The 18,373-nt window shown below is 36.9% G+C and overlaps 6 protein-coding genes across 6 annotated transcripts; 3 read left to right on the top strand and 3 right to left on the bottom strand.

Annotated features, from left to right (window-relative positions):
• Positions 1-1,639: 1,639 nt before the first annotated feature.
• Positions 1,640-5,276, top strand: KQ657_000194 (uncharacterized protein; the record flags this gene model as incomplete). The annotated part of the gene is made up of 5 exons (XM_043191050.1): positions 1,640-1,673; positions 1,733-1,798; positions 3,240-3,480; positions 3,640-5,114; positions 5,260-5,276. 5 exons carry the CDS (start codon positions 1,640-1,642, stop codon positions 5,274-5,276), a joined length of 1,833 nt encoding a protein of 610 aa, XP_043051727.1.
• A 1,381-nt stretch (positions 5,277-6,657) lies between these two features.
• KQ657_000193 (uncharacterized protein) lies at positions 6,658-9,572 on the top strand (the record flags this gene model as incomplete). Its single annotated transcript, XM_043191049.1, has 2 exons — positions 6,658-7,148; positions 8,369-9,572. The coding sequence occupies 2 exons, from the start codon at positions 6,658-6,660 to the stop codon at positions 9,570-9,572; spliced, it is 1,695 nt and encodes a 564-aa protein (XP_043051726.1).
• Positions 9,573-10,253: 681 nt separating this feature from the next.
• KQ657_000192 (mitochondrial 37S ribosomal protein mS43) lies at positions 10,254-11,279 on the top strand (the record flags this gene model as incomplete). Its single annotated transcript, XM_043191048.1, has 1 exon — positions 10,254-11,279. The coding sequence occupies one exon, from the start codon at positions 10,254-10,256 to the stop codon at positions 11,277-11,279; it is 1,026 nt and encodes a 341-aa protein (XP_043051725.1).
• A 219-nt stretch (positions 11,280-11,498) lies between these two features.
• On the bottom strand, positions 11,499-13,073 carry DBP5 (ATP-dependent RNA helicase; the record flags this gene model as incomplete). The annotated part of the gene is made up of 1 exon (XM_043191047.1): positions 11,499-13,073. One exon carries the CDS (start codon positions 13,071-13,073, stop codon positions 11,499-11,501), a length of 1,575 nt encoding a protein of 524 aa, XP_043051724.1.
• A 1,914-nt stretch (positions 13,074-14,987) lies between these two features.
• KQ657_000190 (60S ribosomal protein uL30) lies at positions 14,988-16,366 on the bottom strand (the record flags this gene model as incomplete). Its single annotated transcript, XM_043191046.1, has 3 exons — positions 14,988-15,614; positions 15,848-15,938; positions 16,359-16,366. The coding sequence occupies 3 exons, from the start codon at positions 16,364-16,366 to the stop codon at positions 14,988-14,990; spliced, it is 726 nt and encodes a 241-aa protein (XP_043051723.1).
• A 280-nt stretch (positions 16,367-16,646) lies between these two features.
• Positions 16,647-18,308, bottom strand: PRC3 (carboxypeptidase C; the record flags this gene model as incomplete). Its single annotated transcript, XM_043191045.1, has 1 exon — positions 16,647-18,308. One exon carries the CDS (start codon positions 18,306-18,308, stop codon positions 16,647-16,649), a length of 1,662 nt encoding a protein of 553 aa, XP_043051722.1.
• Between the last annotated feature and the right edge of the window lie 65 nt (positions 18,309-18,373).

The raw sequence follows: 18,373 nt of genomic DNA, 5'->3' as shown, positions 1-18,373 counted from the left end.
GCACCCATTTGCGAAAACTATTACTTGGAAAGACATTCCCATTCATGCGCTAGGGTTTCGTTTTTGATAGATTAACTGAGCAAAGGTGATATTGATTGCTTAAGTAGAATGGCTCGACGAGAGATCAAAGTCATGCACAATATCCACGAACGTAAAACCTAATGGTATTTTAAGACTTTAAGTTATAACTAGTAATGGCTGCCTGTTTAATAAGTTAAATTGCAGCTCTAGTATAGCATACAACTAATAGTTGAACTTTGAAATTATATATATATATATATATATATGTTATTGTTTTGATATTAACAGCGTCCTTTGCTTCACTGGCAATCTTTGGTAGTTGTTTCTCATCATAGGATTATTATTATTGTTGTTGTTGTTAACATTCTTACAGTAGTAAGTAGACAGGTATTTCAGGTTGAAAACCTCAAATAATCAAGGATTCCTGAAACCCCTGAAACCTTGATTTGACCGTTATACACTATTTCCATGGGTCTCTAACGTTCATACCATACTATTAAAGCTTTTCTCTTCCAAATAGAACTGGGTCAATTTTGAGAGTAACTGTTTCCACCCAAAATGTTTGATTTGTGTTATTAATCGCAGAATGTTTGAATTTAACTCTAGTACCTGTTGATTTCGATGAATTCATTGCTAATAATGATGAAAACGAAGTAAAGGCGATTATAAAAGTAGTCATTATAAGACGAAAGTCCAATTTTCTTTGTGTTCACGTAGTTTTACAGAGAATATCTAGCTTTTAACTAGAATCTTGCGCTACAAGTATATAAGTATATTTCATACAAAAAGCGAGCCACACTACGGACAAAGAGTTCTATCTCAGTAAAGTATATCAATCTAAATTATGTCAATTATCATATTGTAATTGCAGGAACTCAAAAATCAACAAAATCAGAATTTATGCTCGATTAAAAATTCATAGATAACAATAACTTATACGGAAAACTTTAACAATTGACAGAGATCTCAAGGCTTGATCTGTAATATATATACTTTAGGCAATAATGCCATCAAATGACACCTCTGTAATTGCTACTATGATCTTCCAACCTCCATGACATAATTTTTACATATATTATCATACAGTCGTGTCTCTGCTGTTTTCATACCCTTGGCACACGTTAAGCAAGCAAGAATACACTAGAAGTCAATTTTTTGCAAATAAAGCACTGCCTGCGCTGATTTCAAGAGTATGTTACGGAAACGGTAATCTCTGGCGTAGGTGCTAATAATAAGAGCTTCGCAGTTTGGGATTCTTTGAATAGTGAACATCTTACCATACTTGAGCGTGCTCCTTGGTCGGCTTAGTAAGTCACTCGGACCCACAAAAACAATGGTCCTTGCCCCTAACGGAAGTGCGCGGGATAGAGAGCAATTGCAGGAAAATGAAGACTTGGTTGCCAGAAAAGTAAGGCTGGTTAGACGATCATGTTTTTTCAAAACACCCTGTAATAATCTTCTTGGGATTATAAATACTACTTCAATTCCTTGTAATCATTAGCATTGCTGTTTTATTGTTCTGTTATTTGAAATTGAATCCACAACAATTGTTGATTATTGCGTCTTTACGTTTCACTAGACTCCGTTCACCCCAAGAATTAATTAAGTCATAGTTATAATGAACTCCGAGAAGGTTGTTGCCATCATTTTGGGTATGTATTTCAATTGGATATAAATTCACATCGGATTAATACTAACATATTTTAAAAAGCTATTTTCTTGCCTCCATTGGCCGTTTTCATGAAGGTTGGTTTAGGTGGTCAATTCTGGTTGAATTGTCTTTTATGTTTGTTTGTTTGGTTCCCTGGTATTTTGCATGCCTTGTACGTTGTTATGAAGACCTAGGCATGTCAGTTACTCATAACTGGTGACTTTCTTTTCATCACCTAAGTTCCATTTATTATTGGTTATTGCGTATTTTAAGAACATAGTGGGTTCCTTAATGAAAGAATTAACTATTCTATTCAACTGAGTAATTGTGTTACTAGCAGGTCTACTGACGATGTCTTTCTTCTTATTAATTCTTCTTCTACGATTTATATACTTCTGTATTCAATAAACTTGTTACTTTGTTATTACAGTTCATTTTCTGGAATTATGGAGATGTTCTATGTGTCGAACTATATTCTGATTTAAGAGGGTAGAGCGGGTCCAAGTTCAACGTTTTATGACACACCTTGCCATGAATGTAAATAGTAGACAAATGTACAAAACCCATTAATACCTTTTGAATGATACTGCATATCTTGTGTTTGTTTGAAATGCAGGTGTTAGAGATACAACATTGGAACTCATACTGGTGTAACGGCACGACTTCCACGAATAACATATGAAATCATAAGCCATTTGCATTTATGGCGGGCTTCCATCCAAATGGGTCAAAAAGACATAAACCGAATTAAATTGTTAAAAAAGCCAAAAAAAGCTACTATTGTTTACGTAATAAAAAATTGAATAAACGCACAAGAAGCGATGGTTCAAAAACTATTGGATTAATAAATTATCGTAGACTCTGTGTGATCGTGAACAAGAGAAGTTTGAGTTCACATCTACGATATAGAGGAACAACATTCATTATAAAATATATCCAATCAGCTACAACAAGTAGAAAATAATGATAATAGCACCACATATTACTCATACCTCCTTTCCAGAAAGCATAAAAAATTTGAACTTTATTCGTTGAACTTAGATCTAACCTTCAACACATATTTTTTAAGAAATTTGTACACCCATTGTATGAAGGAAAGTATGTCCACTGAAATGTCAGCTTTTCGTCAACTTTTGCAATAATCAACAAGGAATATTATGAGAACATGGGCCCCATCTAGAGCGTATTCATTAGGGATATATACCAATTTGTGTTATGTAATTTGAAAGCAGTTTACAACCTTATTTAATAGCACGGCTTTTCAATTGTCTTGTGCATACTTTTCGCAAATTCCCTTTGATGGGTTTGTTGCACTTTCATGAGCCCCCCTGTACCGGCATAATAGCATCCTTCTTTTATCATGGTAGTGTAAGCGACCATACGAGCGTCTTCATTTGTCAATGAATAGTGCGATTTTGTATCATGCATGTCTATAATCGCTTATCAATTCCATACCATTTGGTGCGAAATTACTAAGAAGTAAGTCACTTGCCCTTCCTTTTCTTTTGAACTCATTGAGATACTATCCTGCTTTATCGATATTCATATTCATACCCCTAATTCCAAGATATTACTATTGTATTGCTGCATGCTATGATAGATATGTCAGATAGTGGTAACAATACCAGAGGGGTAACCACTACAAAAATGGACATTCCTCCCGCTGTTGGAAGCAGCGACCTTCAAGCTTGTGTCTCTTCGGTAAGGGACAACTCATCTTTAGCCGGTAAGGAGCAAGATATCCCTACAGAGTTACCTCCATTTTCATTTAGAAAGAAACCTATCATGTATACTAGCATCCACTCAAAGTCGAACATTTCGGATATAATCCCTAGTGGTGGTTCAAAACCTTCCAGTAATCAAAAATCAGCCTACACAAGCTCGTCAAACAATACATGCGGCCGCTCATCCTCATCTACTACTAGTATGATATCTGATCATAGCACTTCTAGTACAAACCCTACTAGCTCGGGTTCCAGTATCATTTTTAAAGATTTTGACTACGATGAACAAATAAGAGCTCCCAGAATGGCTAATTCCACCACTGCAGCTGCCATAGTTAAGAGAAGTGACGATGAACAAGATTCAACGCACGAAGCGTCGCCTTTAAATACACACATGCTTCCTCTGCCTTCATCAAAGGATCCACCTGCAAAATACCATCCAGCTATATTTGATTTAACAAAGCCCACAAGAAGATTCAGCGTACCCGAAGTACCAGAAGGTGATGACTTTATTTTAAACTACACCACCAATAACTATATTTATAATAAAGAAAACACAACCACTTACTTTTCAAACTTAGGGGATGGCCGCATTCGAAATCAACCATCATTGAATAATTTGACCAGCAATACTAATGAACCGAGCACTGTTATAAGCAACGATAAGTTGAAATGCATGTATGAGCTAAAAAAACCCATGTGTGTCCCTGCTGTCCTTCGTCCGAATACTGCTACCTCAAATGGTAATTTTCATTCTCATCTCATGGCACCCAACAATAATGAGTCCGGACTGGGACTGGAACATGCTAGTTCTTCATCATCACCCCTGGAGTTCACACTTAATTCATCAGTGATGGCTGTTAAGAATGACAACTCCCCTACTGGTTCCCTCAATACTTCCCTGGTTTCGGGTTTACTAATTCACCCAATGTCAAGCAGATTTCCTGTGTCTCCAGAGCTTGAAGCGGTTAGAACAAATTCAACTTCTATGTCCTTAATAACAGGCACGACTTCAGGCATATTTGAAGGGTGCAATACTCTTGATAAAGTTGTAAGCCATGATCCAGAGCTCACATCTGACTCTAACTGGAGAAAGGATTCCTCATTGCAATTATTCTCGGGTGAAGATATGAAAGAGCCAACTCATATTCATTGGAAACCTCAAAATGAGTTTTGTATGAAATGCTTCGAGTCCTTTGGGTTGCTTAGACGTCGGCGTCGGCATCATTGCCGATTTTGTGGCCTTCTTATTTGTTCTTATTGTCTTCAAGAATCCAAGGTCGAAACTAATACAAACATTAATTTCGTTGCTTATGGCTCACAAGGAAGAGATGTTAAGAATAGACCGAGAACTAATGAAAGCTATAGAAGCGGAAAGGAAGGAGACAATATAGCACCTAAAGGAATTTTACTAGATGGCAATGCTAGGTTTGTCATTCCGATCAATAACGCATTTGATGTATTTTCACACTTTAAGGCTAGTAAAGTGTGTAAAAATTGTGGAGAGCTTTATGGCAAGCTTTTAACTGATGTACGTGGACAACGCCTTCCATTCAACTTTGTGTTTATAGAGAACCCATACGTTAAGAAAAGACTAGCTGGTGGACCAAATCCAATGTTATCAAAAGGAGAACGAGGTCAAAGTGTGGTTGTCCTTACTGGTGGAAATGGTACTGGCATTGGTAGCACTAACATCTCTAGTGATTTTCTAACACCCAGTACAACTACTACGAGCACTAGTAGTAATACAATTGTTGTTTCTGATCGTGAAACTAAACATTCCACTACTGGTAACGAGGGCATTTTAACAGATTGGACCTGGAGTTCATTTTAATGCACTTTCATATTTGAAACAGAAACTAGTTACGTCTATCGATTAGACGAACTCCACTAACTTCTTAATACTGATTATGTTTATTTTATTATTAAAGGACAGGGTAGGTTTTCCTGGTCCAAATTGACGACAGCAGAAATGTATTAGTTGTCATAGAAAGCAAAACTTTGGTGAATGTTAATATTATTCTTATTATTCTTATCCTTACACTTATATTCATTTCTACATTTTTTTCTATTTAAATCGTGTCTTTAACTTAATTTAAATTACTACTTGTTATATTCAAAATAAAAGTGTTACGTACCCACATTCCAAATTTGATTTCGAACGGAACTTTTAAGCCAATTCTTGTGCCTCTTTGGTATAAATGGAAAGTGCAATCGTGGGAATACACTTTTTTTTGGTTATGGCACAGCACGTTAAAAGGCTTTCCGTTTTATCAACAGCCAAGTCTAGCCCCTCAACCTGCTTGTGAAAACCATTCCAATTCTGACCTTATTATTATACAAATTTGAACACTAGAAGGTATGGCTCCAAGGCTTATGTTATCAAACAAAAAAGATTCTCATACATGCCTCACGAGCGTACGAAGGTGAAGTTATGCGTTGGGAAACTCCAGCACAAAGCATCTTATCTGAAATGCGGCCCTCGCGACAGTAAAATTCATTAAATTATACCTGATTAGGAAATACCAATTGAAGGTGACGTTCATCAGTAGGCATTGCGAGAAAGCAAACAGTCCGTAGGGGAACTTACCACATAGATACAATGTGTAGTGTTTTCTATAATTAACTTGCTTTATCCTCCCATTTGAAAAGGGTTACGTGGGTTGCTGCTAGCTTATTTAAGCTTTCTTAAACATCACGTTGCATTAACTTTAACCACAACTTCACTAGCCGGATTTCGAACTTATAATTGGATGGAAGCAGCCTGTTAGGCATTAAAGTTACAACTACCGTCTATTTCCGCCCAATGGTGACTTATTCATAAAAAGGCGATTGCTTGTAGTACTTTGCGCCCATACATGATCAAGAGTGCGATTTTGTGACACGTCTTCAATAAAACCAAAACATTCATAAAAATTTTGTAAGCAGTTCCAAAGTGAAGTAACGTACATCTGGTCTCCTTTTCCCTAATCAGTAAGAATAACAGTGAAAATATAATTGAATCTTTTTTTCTTTAACAAATCTTCACATCTCTTAGGCGATACTAACGTTTTACATTTATCCTTATTCAAACTAACATATTGACTCCTCTACTGGTGGTTGTTGGTCTAGACCTGAAAGAATAACTTCCATAGGATTTCAAGATTGAACAGTTTAATTTTTACAATATTGAAAAAGCTGTATTCATATCTAGCTACCACTGAATTCCTTCTACTGTGTTGTTTGATAGTTGAATATTCTATTTAATACCAACACAAGAAAATGTATCGTCAACCTCCAACTATGTACGGGTCTAATGATTCCGTTAGACGATTATCATCAAATAATCCCTTCCGTCAAGGATTACAAGATCTTTCAGAAGATCAGACTGTACGCACTAGTATTGCTACAAGTGGTGTGTCTGGAAGTTCGTCTGGAACTCCAACTCAATTAGGCTTCCAGCACACTAACATAAATACATTATCACTGGTTACAAGAGTGAGCCCTACTGGTTTCGATGAATGGGTTCAAAAAAATAAACAGTTGATCGACATGCTGAGTGACGAAGAAGAAGCTTACTACGCTCATCGTGACTCCTATAAAAATCAACGTCAATCCAACGTATCTGAATCTGAATCAGATTTGCTTGCCTTGTATGGTACCAAATCACTGTCTACAGTGAATTCACCTGTCAAGACTGGATTCGCTCCTCCAAGTAGACCGCAACAACCTGCTAGAAGCGGAAGTGACTCGCTAATTGATTTTCAATCAAGGTATGTATAATTTTTTATTTTCGAGTATGGGACCTATAACATAGACAAATGGTGGATAGATTTCTGCATTCAAAAAATACCGTGGATTAATTTTACGTGGACTAGAGAAGTATACTTGCAAATATTGCGTTCATACTACGGTTGAACCTTAATGTTGTGGATAATTCTTCGGGAGATTCTTAAGAATGGCGCAATTACTTTAGAATAATTCGCACTGCCGATCACAGCCTAGCATAGGAATCTAGATGCACGGTGGGAAAACCGTGATCATTGCATTGTTGCAGAAATCACCAATTTCTCAGCACTTAGGTCTAGACAAGTTTGAGTTTATTAGGATTTCATGCTGTGTTAAAGCTTTCTACGTGCGTTTGACATTGAAACTGTACCTTACCTTGTAATTAGTTTGTGCCTTACATGACTATTATCATGCATAAGACTCAGACCACAGTTACTCACGTGAGTGTTTTGTAACGACCGTCTTAGTGACAAAAAAAGTTCAAATGTCGGGTGCGTTTTCCGTCTAGGAAGGAGTACCCCGTTTCATACAAACTGGTGGCCTAGAAGTTTTAGTGTTATTGTATGCGACGGCTGTGGTTTAGGTACAGTACAAAGAAAGGGGGCTTATCTAAAGATCTACAAGCACAACAATAAGACAAACTTAATAGGGAACGGTGAAGAATGGAATATTAAGCAATGTGGTACACAGTGCCTAATGTTGTTGCCAAAGTTAACGGTTACTAAATAAATTATATTGGAACCAAAATTGTTCGCTAGGTATTTCTTCAACGGTGTCCACCGAGAACTGTTATAATGTGCGAGAAATTGAACACTGCTACAGACTCGGTAATAGTGTTTCTTCGTGGGTGCTTAAACGAAAGCCTCTGTATATTACAGTGGATATATCTTCTTTATCTTTGTCAAAGTTGTTGTGTTGTGAATGTTGTTGAAAGCTGAAGTCATTAATCCCCACAAGTGACACGTGCACGACCCTTTTTTAAGGCTCTTAGAATGTCGAAATATTTTTGTTTTATCGTTTCAGGATGAATCCAATCTGGTTAATCAGATTTATAGGTATTCTTTGCTTATTATCAGGTTGATCAAATCTTCCCCTTTATCCCATTCGAATTTGTCTTTTTCATATTTCCACCATCACTGTGCTACTTGCGATCCTAAACCCTTTATCTCCTGATAATGTATACTAACCAGAGTGAATTCTATAGACCGGTATCGTCGAATAATCCGTTTGCTTCGGCACTCCAAAGCTCAACACCCGATCCACCACAAGCCACAAGAACATCAAGAAATGGCTCAGTCCCACCTCCCAGACCTCCAAAGGAGCCAAATATGATGGCCCCTCCTCCGTCTTATGAAGTGGCAGCTGGCCAGGAAAGAGCAAAGGCACCGTATAGAGACGAGAAGCTTTCATCAAGTAGTAGTCCATCAGCACTGGAACTTAGCAGCCATAGACCTCGTAGATCTAACAGTGAAGGTGCTGCAAGGTCGACTAATGATAACCAGAAGGCATATGTTGAAAGGAGTGATCGGGACAAAGATAAAGAACGAACCCGTCGTCACCATTCGTCCCTGAGAGCAAAAGACAAACTGGAATCAAAATCGCGTTCATCATCTTCAAAGAAAAAGAAGGACCCCGTACCTGTTAAAGCCAAAAATCTTGATACCATTGATAAATTAGATGTGACTGCATTTTTCGGTGGTGGATTCCACCATGATGGCCCATTTGATGCATGTACTCCTCATCGTAACAAGAATAGGAATAATGCTCCAGTAATGGCCTTCCCAGTGGATGGACCAAACAATTCGATAAAAGGATTGGGAGGCTACAATAACTCGAAGAGTGAACAAATGAATCTTGCTTTTGGTAAATATGATGCTGAAGCTGATGATTTCAATGCTAATAAACAAGTAAACCCTATTCAAAAAACAGTTTCTCCAATGACGGCTCCTGCTTTAAATCCACCAACTTCAATTCTTGCGAATAATAGTGGCAAAAATACCCCAAGTCCATACAACAGTAAAACTCCTTCAGTTATAAACTTTGATTCTAATGTTAAATCTGAACCAATTCATGGCATTGTTACAGGTGGATTAGGATCTTCTACATTCATAGATGGTGCACCTGCACCGAAGTCAGTACAAGACGAACATGCCTATTTGGCTTCTACTGGTGCTTTGGGTAGAAAGAAGTCGATAGTCCAGAGATTGCGAAAGAATAGTTCGTCTGCAACAAGCCCACCAAACAATCATGCGGGATTGTATGAAGATCCATTATTGCCCCCTACTACTACACATCATAGCCAGGAATTATCTAGGCGTAATAGTGCCGATGCTAGGTCGGACTCTCAAAATGCGTCTGGGGGTAATTCATTTATGAGGAGAGTCAAATCTTTGAAAGTTAGAAGATGAAGGGGAAGTGTTTTTTTATCTTTTGAAGGTACAAAGTCATTCATTGTTTCCTTACACTTTCTTACTATTCATTTCGATTTTTGATTTCATATTTTGACATTGCGTTTATTTAACTGGGTATCCATGTTTTGTTTTTCATTTGGGGTATGGTTGTGTACTACTAAGGATCTAAATGCTACTACGACTTTTCTTGAATTCCTTTGGTTTCTTTTTATTATTTTTACTTCATGCAAATGTATTGTGACTAGAAAGCAGAAAGTCCACCAACGGTGATTATCTAGTATTATATATTAGTTACCTTATTTATCGTATTTAGCCTTTATTTTATTGTTCATTACTAAAGCATAGAGAAAGTACATGGAAATGTAACGGTCTAGGCCATAAATTCAAGCGAATCCGATAATTTGAATGCGTAGTTGACACTTTTCAGGAATATTATTTTGCTGAGGAATTAAATATCGACTGCTTTTCTGCCTTCTGAGTCAGTTTTCCAATAAATTTGATGAAACCATTATTCTAGGTAACATGTGACTATTCATTAATCAGATTGTGCTTTATATTTGTGCCTACATACAACGGTATATCAACAACTTTTTTTCCTGTGTGTGAAGAATTAGCACTGCAAAAATTTCTCTGTTAAAGATTGACATTAAGTAGTTCATACCAACTATCAAGTCCAATATGCTTAAGAATGGGATTCGTATAAAGAAGTCCGGCTTGTCGTTAAGACAGGTTCGGAACTTTTCTTTCCAATTACCATCTATTTCCACTTTAGACCAAGTCAAAGCTGCAAACTCCGACTACGATGGACTTTTCAAGAACTCTACTGTTAAGCAAATCTGGTATGAAAGAGGACAACATCTACTTGATGGCCTTAACCAAACTATGGAAGATCATGGATTGGATAAAACTGGTACAGATTTACAAACTATTATTACAGGGCTGATCAGTAAACCTCAATTATACGGTGTTTACTCATACTCTGCATCACTTTACACTTTGCAATTCTTTTTAGAGTCTTTGAAACCTAATAATACTTCTGAGATTTCAACTCCCACCGCAGATACACTCTTAAAAACTCCCGCATTGAATGAATACACAAATGTTCCTACAAATCCCGTTCTAGTTGATTGGATCAATCAACTGTTTGGTTCTATTGATGAGTTTAGAACTCTTTTGTTGAATTCCGCAAGAGGTATCAAAGGTGATGGTTATGTATGGCTTGTTGCCAAACTGACAGTTAGTGGGAAAACTGAAAACACGAAGTACATTTACAAGGAATTATCTGTTACCAATACTTATAATGCAGGTGTTGTTGATGATGGATTAAGATCTGGCCAAGTTACTAAATTAAAGGGCCAAAAGCAAGCTCGTTTAGATAATTTGCGTAAAAGAGCTGATGAATTATCCCAGTTGGAAGGTAGTTCTACTCAAAATACTGAATTACAAGCAGAAATTGCACAATTGGAAGATGATATCAATCTTAAGGAATTAGGTACTGTTGAAGAAGCTGAAGATATCACAGTATATGCGAACAAGAAATTGGTTCCATTGTTGGCAATTGATGCTAGTCCTAGAAACTATTTATTGGATTATGGAGTTTTTGGTAAAAACAAGTACTTAGATAACCTTTGGGAATCTATTGATTGGGATGTGGTGGCCAAGAGAATGCCTCCAAGATCTAAACAGTTTTTCTCTATTGATTAAGGGCATATAGTCATTCTGTAAATAGCATACATCTGTATATATAAAAATGTCGAAAAAAATTATCTACAATTATAGTAACAAGTAAAATTAAATATAATAAAGAGCCAACTCAAAGAAACCCTAATTGGGAAAGGATTGTATGCTCCTTCCCTTTGCAAATATCATATTAAAGAAATATATATATATATATATATATAAAGAACTTTAGATTATAACAAATCATTTCCCCTTAATAACACTCTTGACTATTCTCTCAATTTCATCCCAATCATTGGTGGGAACTCTAGTAATTTCAACACCTGTACCAAAGTATTTGATGATATCCATCAAAATGTCATAAGATTTTCTGTCATGAATAAAAGAGATCGAAACACCTGTTCTACCAAATCTACCTGTTCTTCCAATTCTATGCAAGTAAGTCGAAGGGTCTGCTTTACCGTTAGGAGTTGTAGGCAAATCGTAGTTGACAACCATAGAAACTGAGGCAATATCAATACCTCTGGCCAAAACGTTCGTTGTGATTAAAACCTTTGATCTCCCCTCTCTAAAGTCATCAATTAACCGATCTCTATCTTGAGAAGTCAAATCACCATGTAATACAGAACATTTATGGCCTTCTTTAGTCATCTTACCATACAAAAGATTGGCAGTGGTTTTACGTTCAACGAAAATAATGGATGATCCAATTGTCAATAACTCATATAATCCACATAAAACCTCAAACTTATGTGCTTCACTATCACAATCCATGTACAATTGTTTGATAGCAGCGACATTCAATTCTTCTTGTCGTAATTCTAAACTATTGGCATTAGGTACAACCTTTTCCGCGTATTGACGAACATGAACTGGGAAAGTTGCAGAAAATAATACCAATTGGGCAGTCTTGGGGATTTGTTTTTTAATTCTGATACATTGATCAGATAATCCGGAAGCATCTAACATGTTATCAGCCTCATCCAATACATAAACTTTTAATGCACTCAAATCCAAAAATCTTCTTTTAAGCAAATCCATCATGACACCGGGTGTACCAACAACTACTTGGGCATTTATGCGAGTATTCTTTTCAAATGCATCTGGAACAAGTAATTGTGTGGTGATGTCAGTAAATTTACCCATGGTTGTGATAACCTCTAACGTTTGTCTGGCCAACTCTCTAGTTGGTGATAAACAGAGACATTGGGTTTTCTTAATTGAAGGATCCACACGAGTTAACATAGTCAAGGAGAAGGCGGCAGTTTTACCTGTACCTGATTGAGATTGACCAATCATATTCTTGGGAGGGTTTGAAATCAATAATGGCAAGGCTTTTTCTTGAATCTTAGAAGGTTTATTGAATTTCATAGCATATAAGCCCTTCAATAATTCATTTGACAATCCCAATTCTTCAAATGATTTAACTGAGTATAAAGGGGAATCAGGGTCTGCTTGCAAATCAGCCAACTTGACTTTAACTTCATATGTCGATGATATTAAATTGGTATTAGCAGCTTGTTTCTTTTCCTCCCCATCCTCAGTTGGTTTTGGTTCTGATGCTTTCTTTTCCTCTTCGACTACATCTTTCTTGTCCTTTCCATCGACCGTTTCTGTATCAATCTTCTCATCGACTTTGGTATCTTCTACAGCTTCTTTTGCTGGTGCCTCTAGAGCAGTATCCTCAGCAGGTGCTTCTGGAGTAGTAGTCTCGTTGCCTTTTATTGACAACGAAGACAACAACTCAGATGCGTCCATTTCGGCCTTCTTTTCAGAGCTCATTCTTGATTGTTGATCAACTAACAATAACGTATCCATTTATCCTTCTTCTCTGGTTTACGTTGAAAAATTAACGGAAAACTTTGAACAATGTGCCACAAAATTATCTTTGGATTCAACTTGAGTCCACCGATGTCTTTCAAGATTGGAACCATAATAGCATTATACGAGGAGAAATAAATCGTAGCCATCTTTAATAGATATATGGTATATCACAAGTTTGGGATATGGGTGCTTGTTTAATAACTGGTGACATGGTGCTTCGGGAGGTATTTCAATACCGAACATTCAAAACTATTCACACCAGTGCTAACTACAACTATCAACATTTGTGCTGAGTTATAAGCCATATGAACGTAGGCTCAAGAAGAAACTTCGATTAAAATGACTTCTATTGGAAGTATGTCTGGTATTCTTTGTGTTTAGTGGACGCAATTAGTATTGGTAGTATCACGGCCAGCAAACAAGTCAGCTTTTTGCAGGCCAAATAACTACAGTTCCTTCAATTAGCTACGACTGCATGTATGTAGCAGTGTTGAATAGCAAAATGTATTGCACGAAGATATGAAGAGTTGTCAGTTCATTTGCAGCTAGAGTGCCAATTTGGATCACTTTTTCTGCGAGTAACTAATTTTGTGTGGTAAAAAAATACAAAGGTAATGAAAACTAACGATGTTGTGTGCAATTGATTCCACCTAATAATGGCTTCATATATCGATGAGTTGGTTTCGATATGTTGGTCTAAGGTGACGAGGGGATCATATTTCCAAGATCATATCTTTGCTGATCTGATTTTTACGTTCATTTCTGAATTGGAAAACGTTCTAGATTTAACAACACCTTTGCTTGAAGAGAATCAGAGTCAGTTATTAAAATCCATAATATCAAAGTCTCCCAATAAAAGGATAAGTAAGAATGAATTAACAGATTTTTTAAGCCAATTGGTCGGAGATGGACTTGAAGAATGGATTTTGAAACGTTCAAAGTTAACAGTATATCAGCTCCGTCAGTTATGTGATCAAAGGTTTAATAGAACTTCGAAATCTACAATAGAAAATCAACCTCCACTACCCAAGAAAAGATATCAGTTTCAAACCCCTCCATTGACACCTCAACTTCCTCCATCGATACCAAAATCAGAACCGAAATCGTTCAAAGGTTATGAAAGTTACGACCATGCACACCAAAGGTTCGAAAGAATTGGTGATCATATCACAACTTCATCTAAAACGTCCTGGGAGCTCCGGCGAAAAGATGAAAAGATAAAAGAACTCAAGATGGCTTGCTTTAATTATAAACAAGCCTTGGAGATGTTAACAGGTCAAAATGAAGAAGCAAATATTCAATTAGAAGCTCACTTAAAGAGAGTAGAAAAACAAAATGAACAAATTAAAACTTTAAGTATGAAGCTAAAACTTAATAATAGCAAATACGAAAATGTTCGTATAGATACACAATCACAAACTACCATTAAGCTGCTCCTATTCAAACTTCCTACCCTAAAACAAGTATTAGCTATAAAGGAAATAGCAAACGATCGGTGGAAATTTCGATGGTACGTTTTTTGCCTCTTATTGATATTAATTGTCTCTATTTGCATTACAACGGTGTTACAAAGCTTTGCACTATTAAGTCATGATATTATACAGCTCGTAATGCGACTGCGAACCAATGATAACTGGTATGAAGTAACCAATTTTCAATGGTGGAAAGCCTTTTCAACTCTTGAATCTACAATATATTCTTTAGAAGATTGGATCTACTACAATTCATAACTTCAAAAGTATGCCTCTACAAACTTCAAATACGACGAATGCCATGTTTCTAAAAGATCAGATTAAATTTGTAAATTAAAAATACACTGTATACACTTAGCCTAACCTTTCAGCTCCAATAAAAAAGAATAAAATAAAACATTTTGAAAAACCCAATAAAACATCAAATTTAACAAGTTTAGTTCATCTTCTTGATCAAAGTGTTGATGGCATCTTCTCTGTTACCAGTGTCACCACCTTGGATGTAGTGTTCGAACTTTCTAGCTCTGAAACCACCGTTAGGGTTAGACAACTTGAATGGCCACAAGAAGTTGTTAACTTGCTTGAAGTTAGGACCAACAGTGTAGATTTCGTGGATCAAGTCTTCAATAGACAAGATACCGTATTGACCCAAAGAAGCTTCAATGATAGAGTTGTCAGACAAAGCAATTCTTTGCTTGTTGATCTTACCGAAACCTCTCTTGTAAACCAACTTTCTGATGGTAGACAAAGATGGGTAACCGTAGGCAACGTAAGGTTCAGCCAACTTGATCAATTCTTCAGTAGCCTTGGTCAATCTGACAAAAACACCGGCGTTGATTTGAGTCAATCTCAACAATTGCATAACCTTTCTTGGCTTTGGTGGGATCTTCATGATACCCTTGATTCTGACAACGAAGACCAACTTAGGTTGAGCATCAACGTAGTAGGAGCCAGCAGCCTTGGCTTCTCTCTTGGCTTCAATGACAGATCTTTCGGCATCAGCGTACTCCTTGGTGTAAGCAGCAGTTCTGTCGTAGATAGTCTTTCTCTTTTCAGCGCTGGTCTAAAAATGGGTTAGTAACTATAATCTTAAATGAAAAGATCGGTAACCCAATACACAAATGAATAAAAATTAGTCAGTCCCGAAAGATGGTTAACTGAATGACAACATTGCATCGCTAGTCAAATCAAAGTGGTTGGTTTCATCTTCAAATTATATTTCATTCCAATGGGTTACTTTATCTTTCGTTCTTGTACCATCTAATAGTACAAGCTAAGATCATGATAAATACATACGACTTTTCTGGCAGCCTTAGCAGCCTTTCTGTCTTCAGCAGACTTTTGTTGAGCCTTAGACTTCTTGATTTGAGATTCTGGTTTCAAAGAGCTAAAATAAATGTTAGTAAATTATATCACCTAAAATAAGAATATCAGATTTCAGACATAGATATCAATTCATCGTAACTAATTTCCTCTAGTATATTTTTATTAGAATAAGCGAAAGCAAATCTTGGTGCTTCACCACCGGAAAGGTAGTGAATAGAAGATGGAACTGAATGGCCAGATTCATTCCACTTCACACCCATTGCATTTCAAATACACAGAGGAAATCAGATGTATCAGGCATTGGCAGTAAGAAGATAGTTTTTATCTGCAAGATAATCTGAGTTTCCCTTGGTATGATGCTACAGCTTTGATTCAATCTGTAACACTCAAACAAGTACTCAACTATTACTTCACACACCAAACAATACAGGAAGACATTGTTCGTATGGCGTCTGAGATATAAGTTGTTCATGGTACATACGTAGCCATTTTTGATGATCAAGTTTGGTGAATTGTTAAGTAAAATATTTTTCAGTATATGTGGGAGAGCTCTATTTATAAGATTTTTCAAAGTGCCAATCCATCGCACGAAAAAATTTTCCATGAAAACTTTGTTCTCAAAATAAGATTATGTTATCACGTGCGCTAGGGCATAGCCCTATCACAATATGTCGTTTTCCTTACTTTTGATTGTGGTTCTAAGTTAATTGGAAGCTTTGAAAACGATTGAAGCTGTATAATCACTTATATATTTAACTTTATGGAGCGATTAGTTTGCGTACGCATAATCACCGTTGATCCATCTGTTCACCATATCCAATGATGCTTCAGGCTGGTTGTAAGGTACCATGTGACCAGCATTGAAAATTCTCAAGAACGTAAAATGACCGTAATTCTTGACTTCACCAGCATGTTCACCGTAATTTGTGATCCAAGGTCTCAATGGGGTCTTAGAAAACCCATCATGTCCAGAATATTCTAAAGCATCTGACCAAGCATGGTTCCCAAGCCAATTACAAATGAAATCTTTATCACCAGCATAAATTAAAACTGGAACACCATAATCTAAAACTTCAGCAACATATTGTTGGAAAGGCTTGGCTTCATCACCACTGAAGAAGAAATTTTGGAATACAGGACCAGAGCAACCAGTAAAGGTTATTTCTGGGTCTGCTCCAACAGCTTCTTTAACGTAATCAAGATTCATGTACTTGTCAATGTAATCCATATTAGCATAACACCCTTCAGCTTCACCACAAGGTATTCTGATATCATAAGGATTCAAACCAGTAGAGTCATACGGACCATATAATTTTGTATTGCAATAGTAGCCAGCGGGGATGCATGTAACAGGTGACTGTCTTGAATAGCACAACTTAGATAACACCCGGCATCTGGGTTCAGCTGCTTCCATTGCATCACATTGTTCAGTTGTCAACACCGGAGGATATCCACCTTCGCCACAAGCCATTGGTCTATAGTAATCATTTTGAATAAGAGAGTCGGTAATTCCATTTCCGATTAAAATTGAACTCAATTGAAATGATCTATCAGCATGATTGATAATTTCGCTAGCAATATTTGGGATATAATGCCCCGCATATGATTCACCAGCAATGTGGAAAGTATTCTTCAACAATTCCGGGAACTTTTGAAAGAATAACTCTAAAAAGACAAACACATCAGTTGCTGCGGTTGCTGTGTCCTTCACATCGTCCCCACCAGTATAGGAATAGCCTACTCCAACAGGTTGGTCTAAAAAGATAACAGACGCATTAGTATTCCATGAATAGGGATTGAAGACAGGTTGGAGAGTTGCATTTATAGCAGAAGGACCTAATTCAAAAAATAAACCAGTACTTGAGGAGCATCCTGGTCCACCATTTAACCATAAAATGACAGGATCATTTTTAGGATCATTTCTAGATTCGAAGAACCAATAAAAGAAATGCTTGTCCAAGTCAGCGACATCCAAATAGCCGGTATATGTCTTGACGGTGTCTAAACCTAAAGCCTCTGGCTTGGTGGACTTGATTCTCAAACCATAATTCAGGTATCTCTCATTTTTAACCATAGTAAAGATTTCATTGTCATTCGTAGACTTGTGAGTTGGCTTCTTTGGCTTATTACCACTAGGTGAATTCATAAATGAAGAAAACATTGATGGCATTAACAAGGCCGAAAATTGGGTTGGATCCAATTCACGCTTCATGTCTTTCCAAGCAACTAAAAGCAGCAATTGATCATCCTTAGGTACCGTCAGTAAATCAAAGGACTCAATTAAGTGATCAATTTCCTTTGGCCAAAAGTTATAGTCAGCCAGATCCTTCTCCTCCTCAATTCGAAACGCAACCTGACCAGGATGTGCAAATGCAGCGACAGCGATGCCTAAAAGTGCACCAAGGGCACAGCCTACCGAAGTTACCTTCATAATTCTAATACCACTCTTTAGCAGCAAGAAGTAGATTATCTTGGAAATAGTACGCTTTAGGGGTT

This window comes from Scheffersomyces spartinae (assembly GCF_019049425.1).
Source record: "Scheffersomyces spartinae strain ARV_011 chromosome Unknown scaffold_1, whole genome shotgun sequence".
In the NCBI taxonomy this organism is placed as follows: Eukaryota; Fungi; Ascomycota; class Pichiomycetes; order Serinales; family Debaryomycetaceae; genus Lizanozyma; species Lizanozyma spartinae.
Note: the sequence above shows the minus strand (reverse complement) of the source record. Positions and strands in the feature narration are given on the sequence as shown.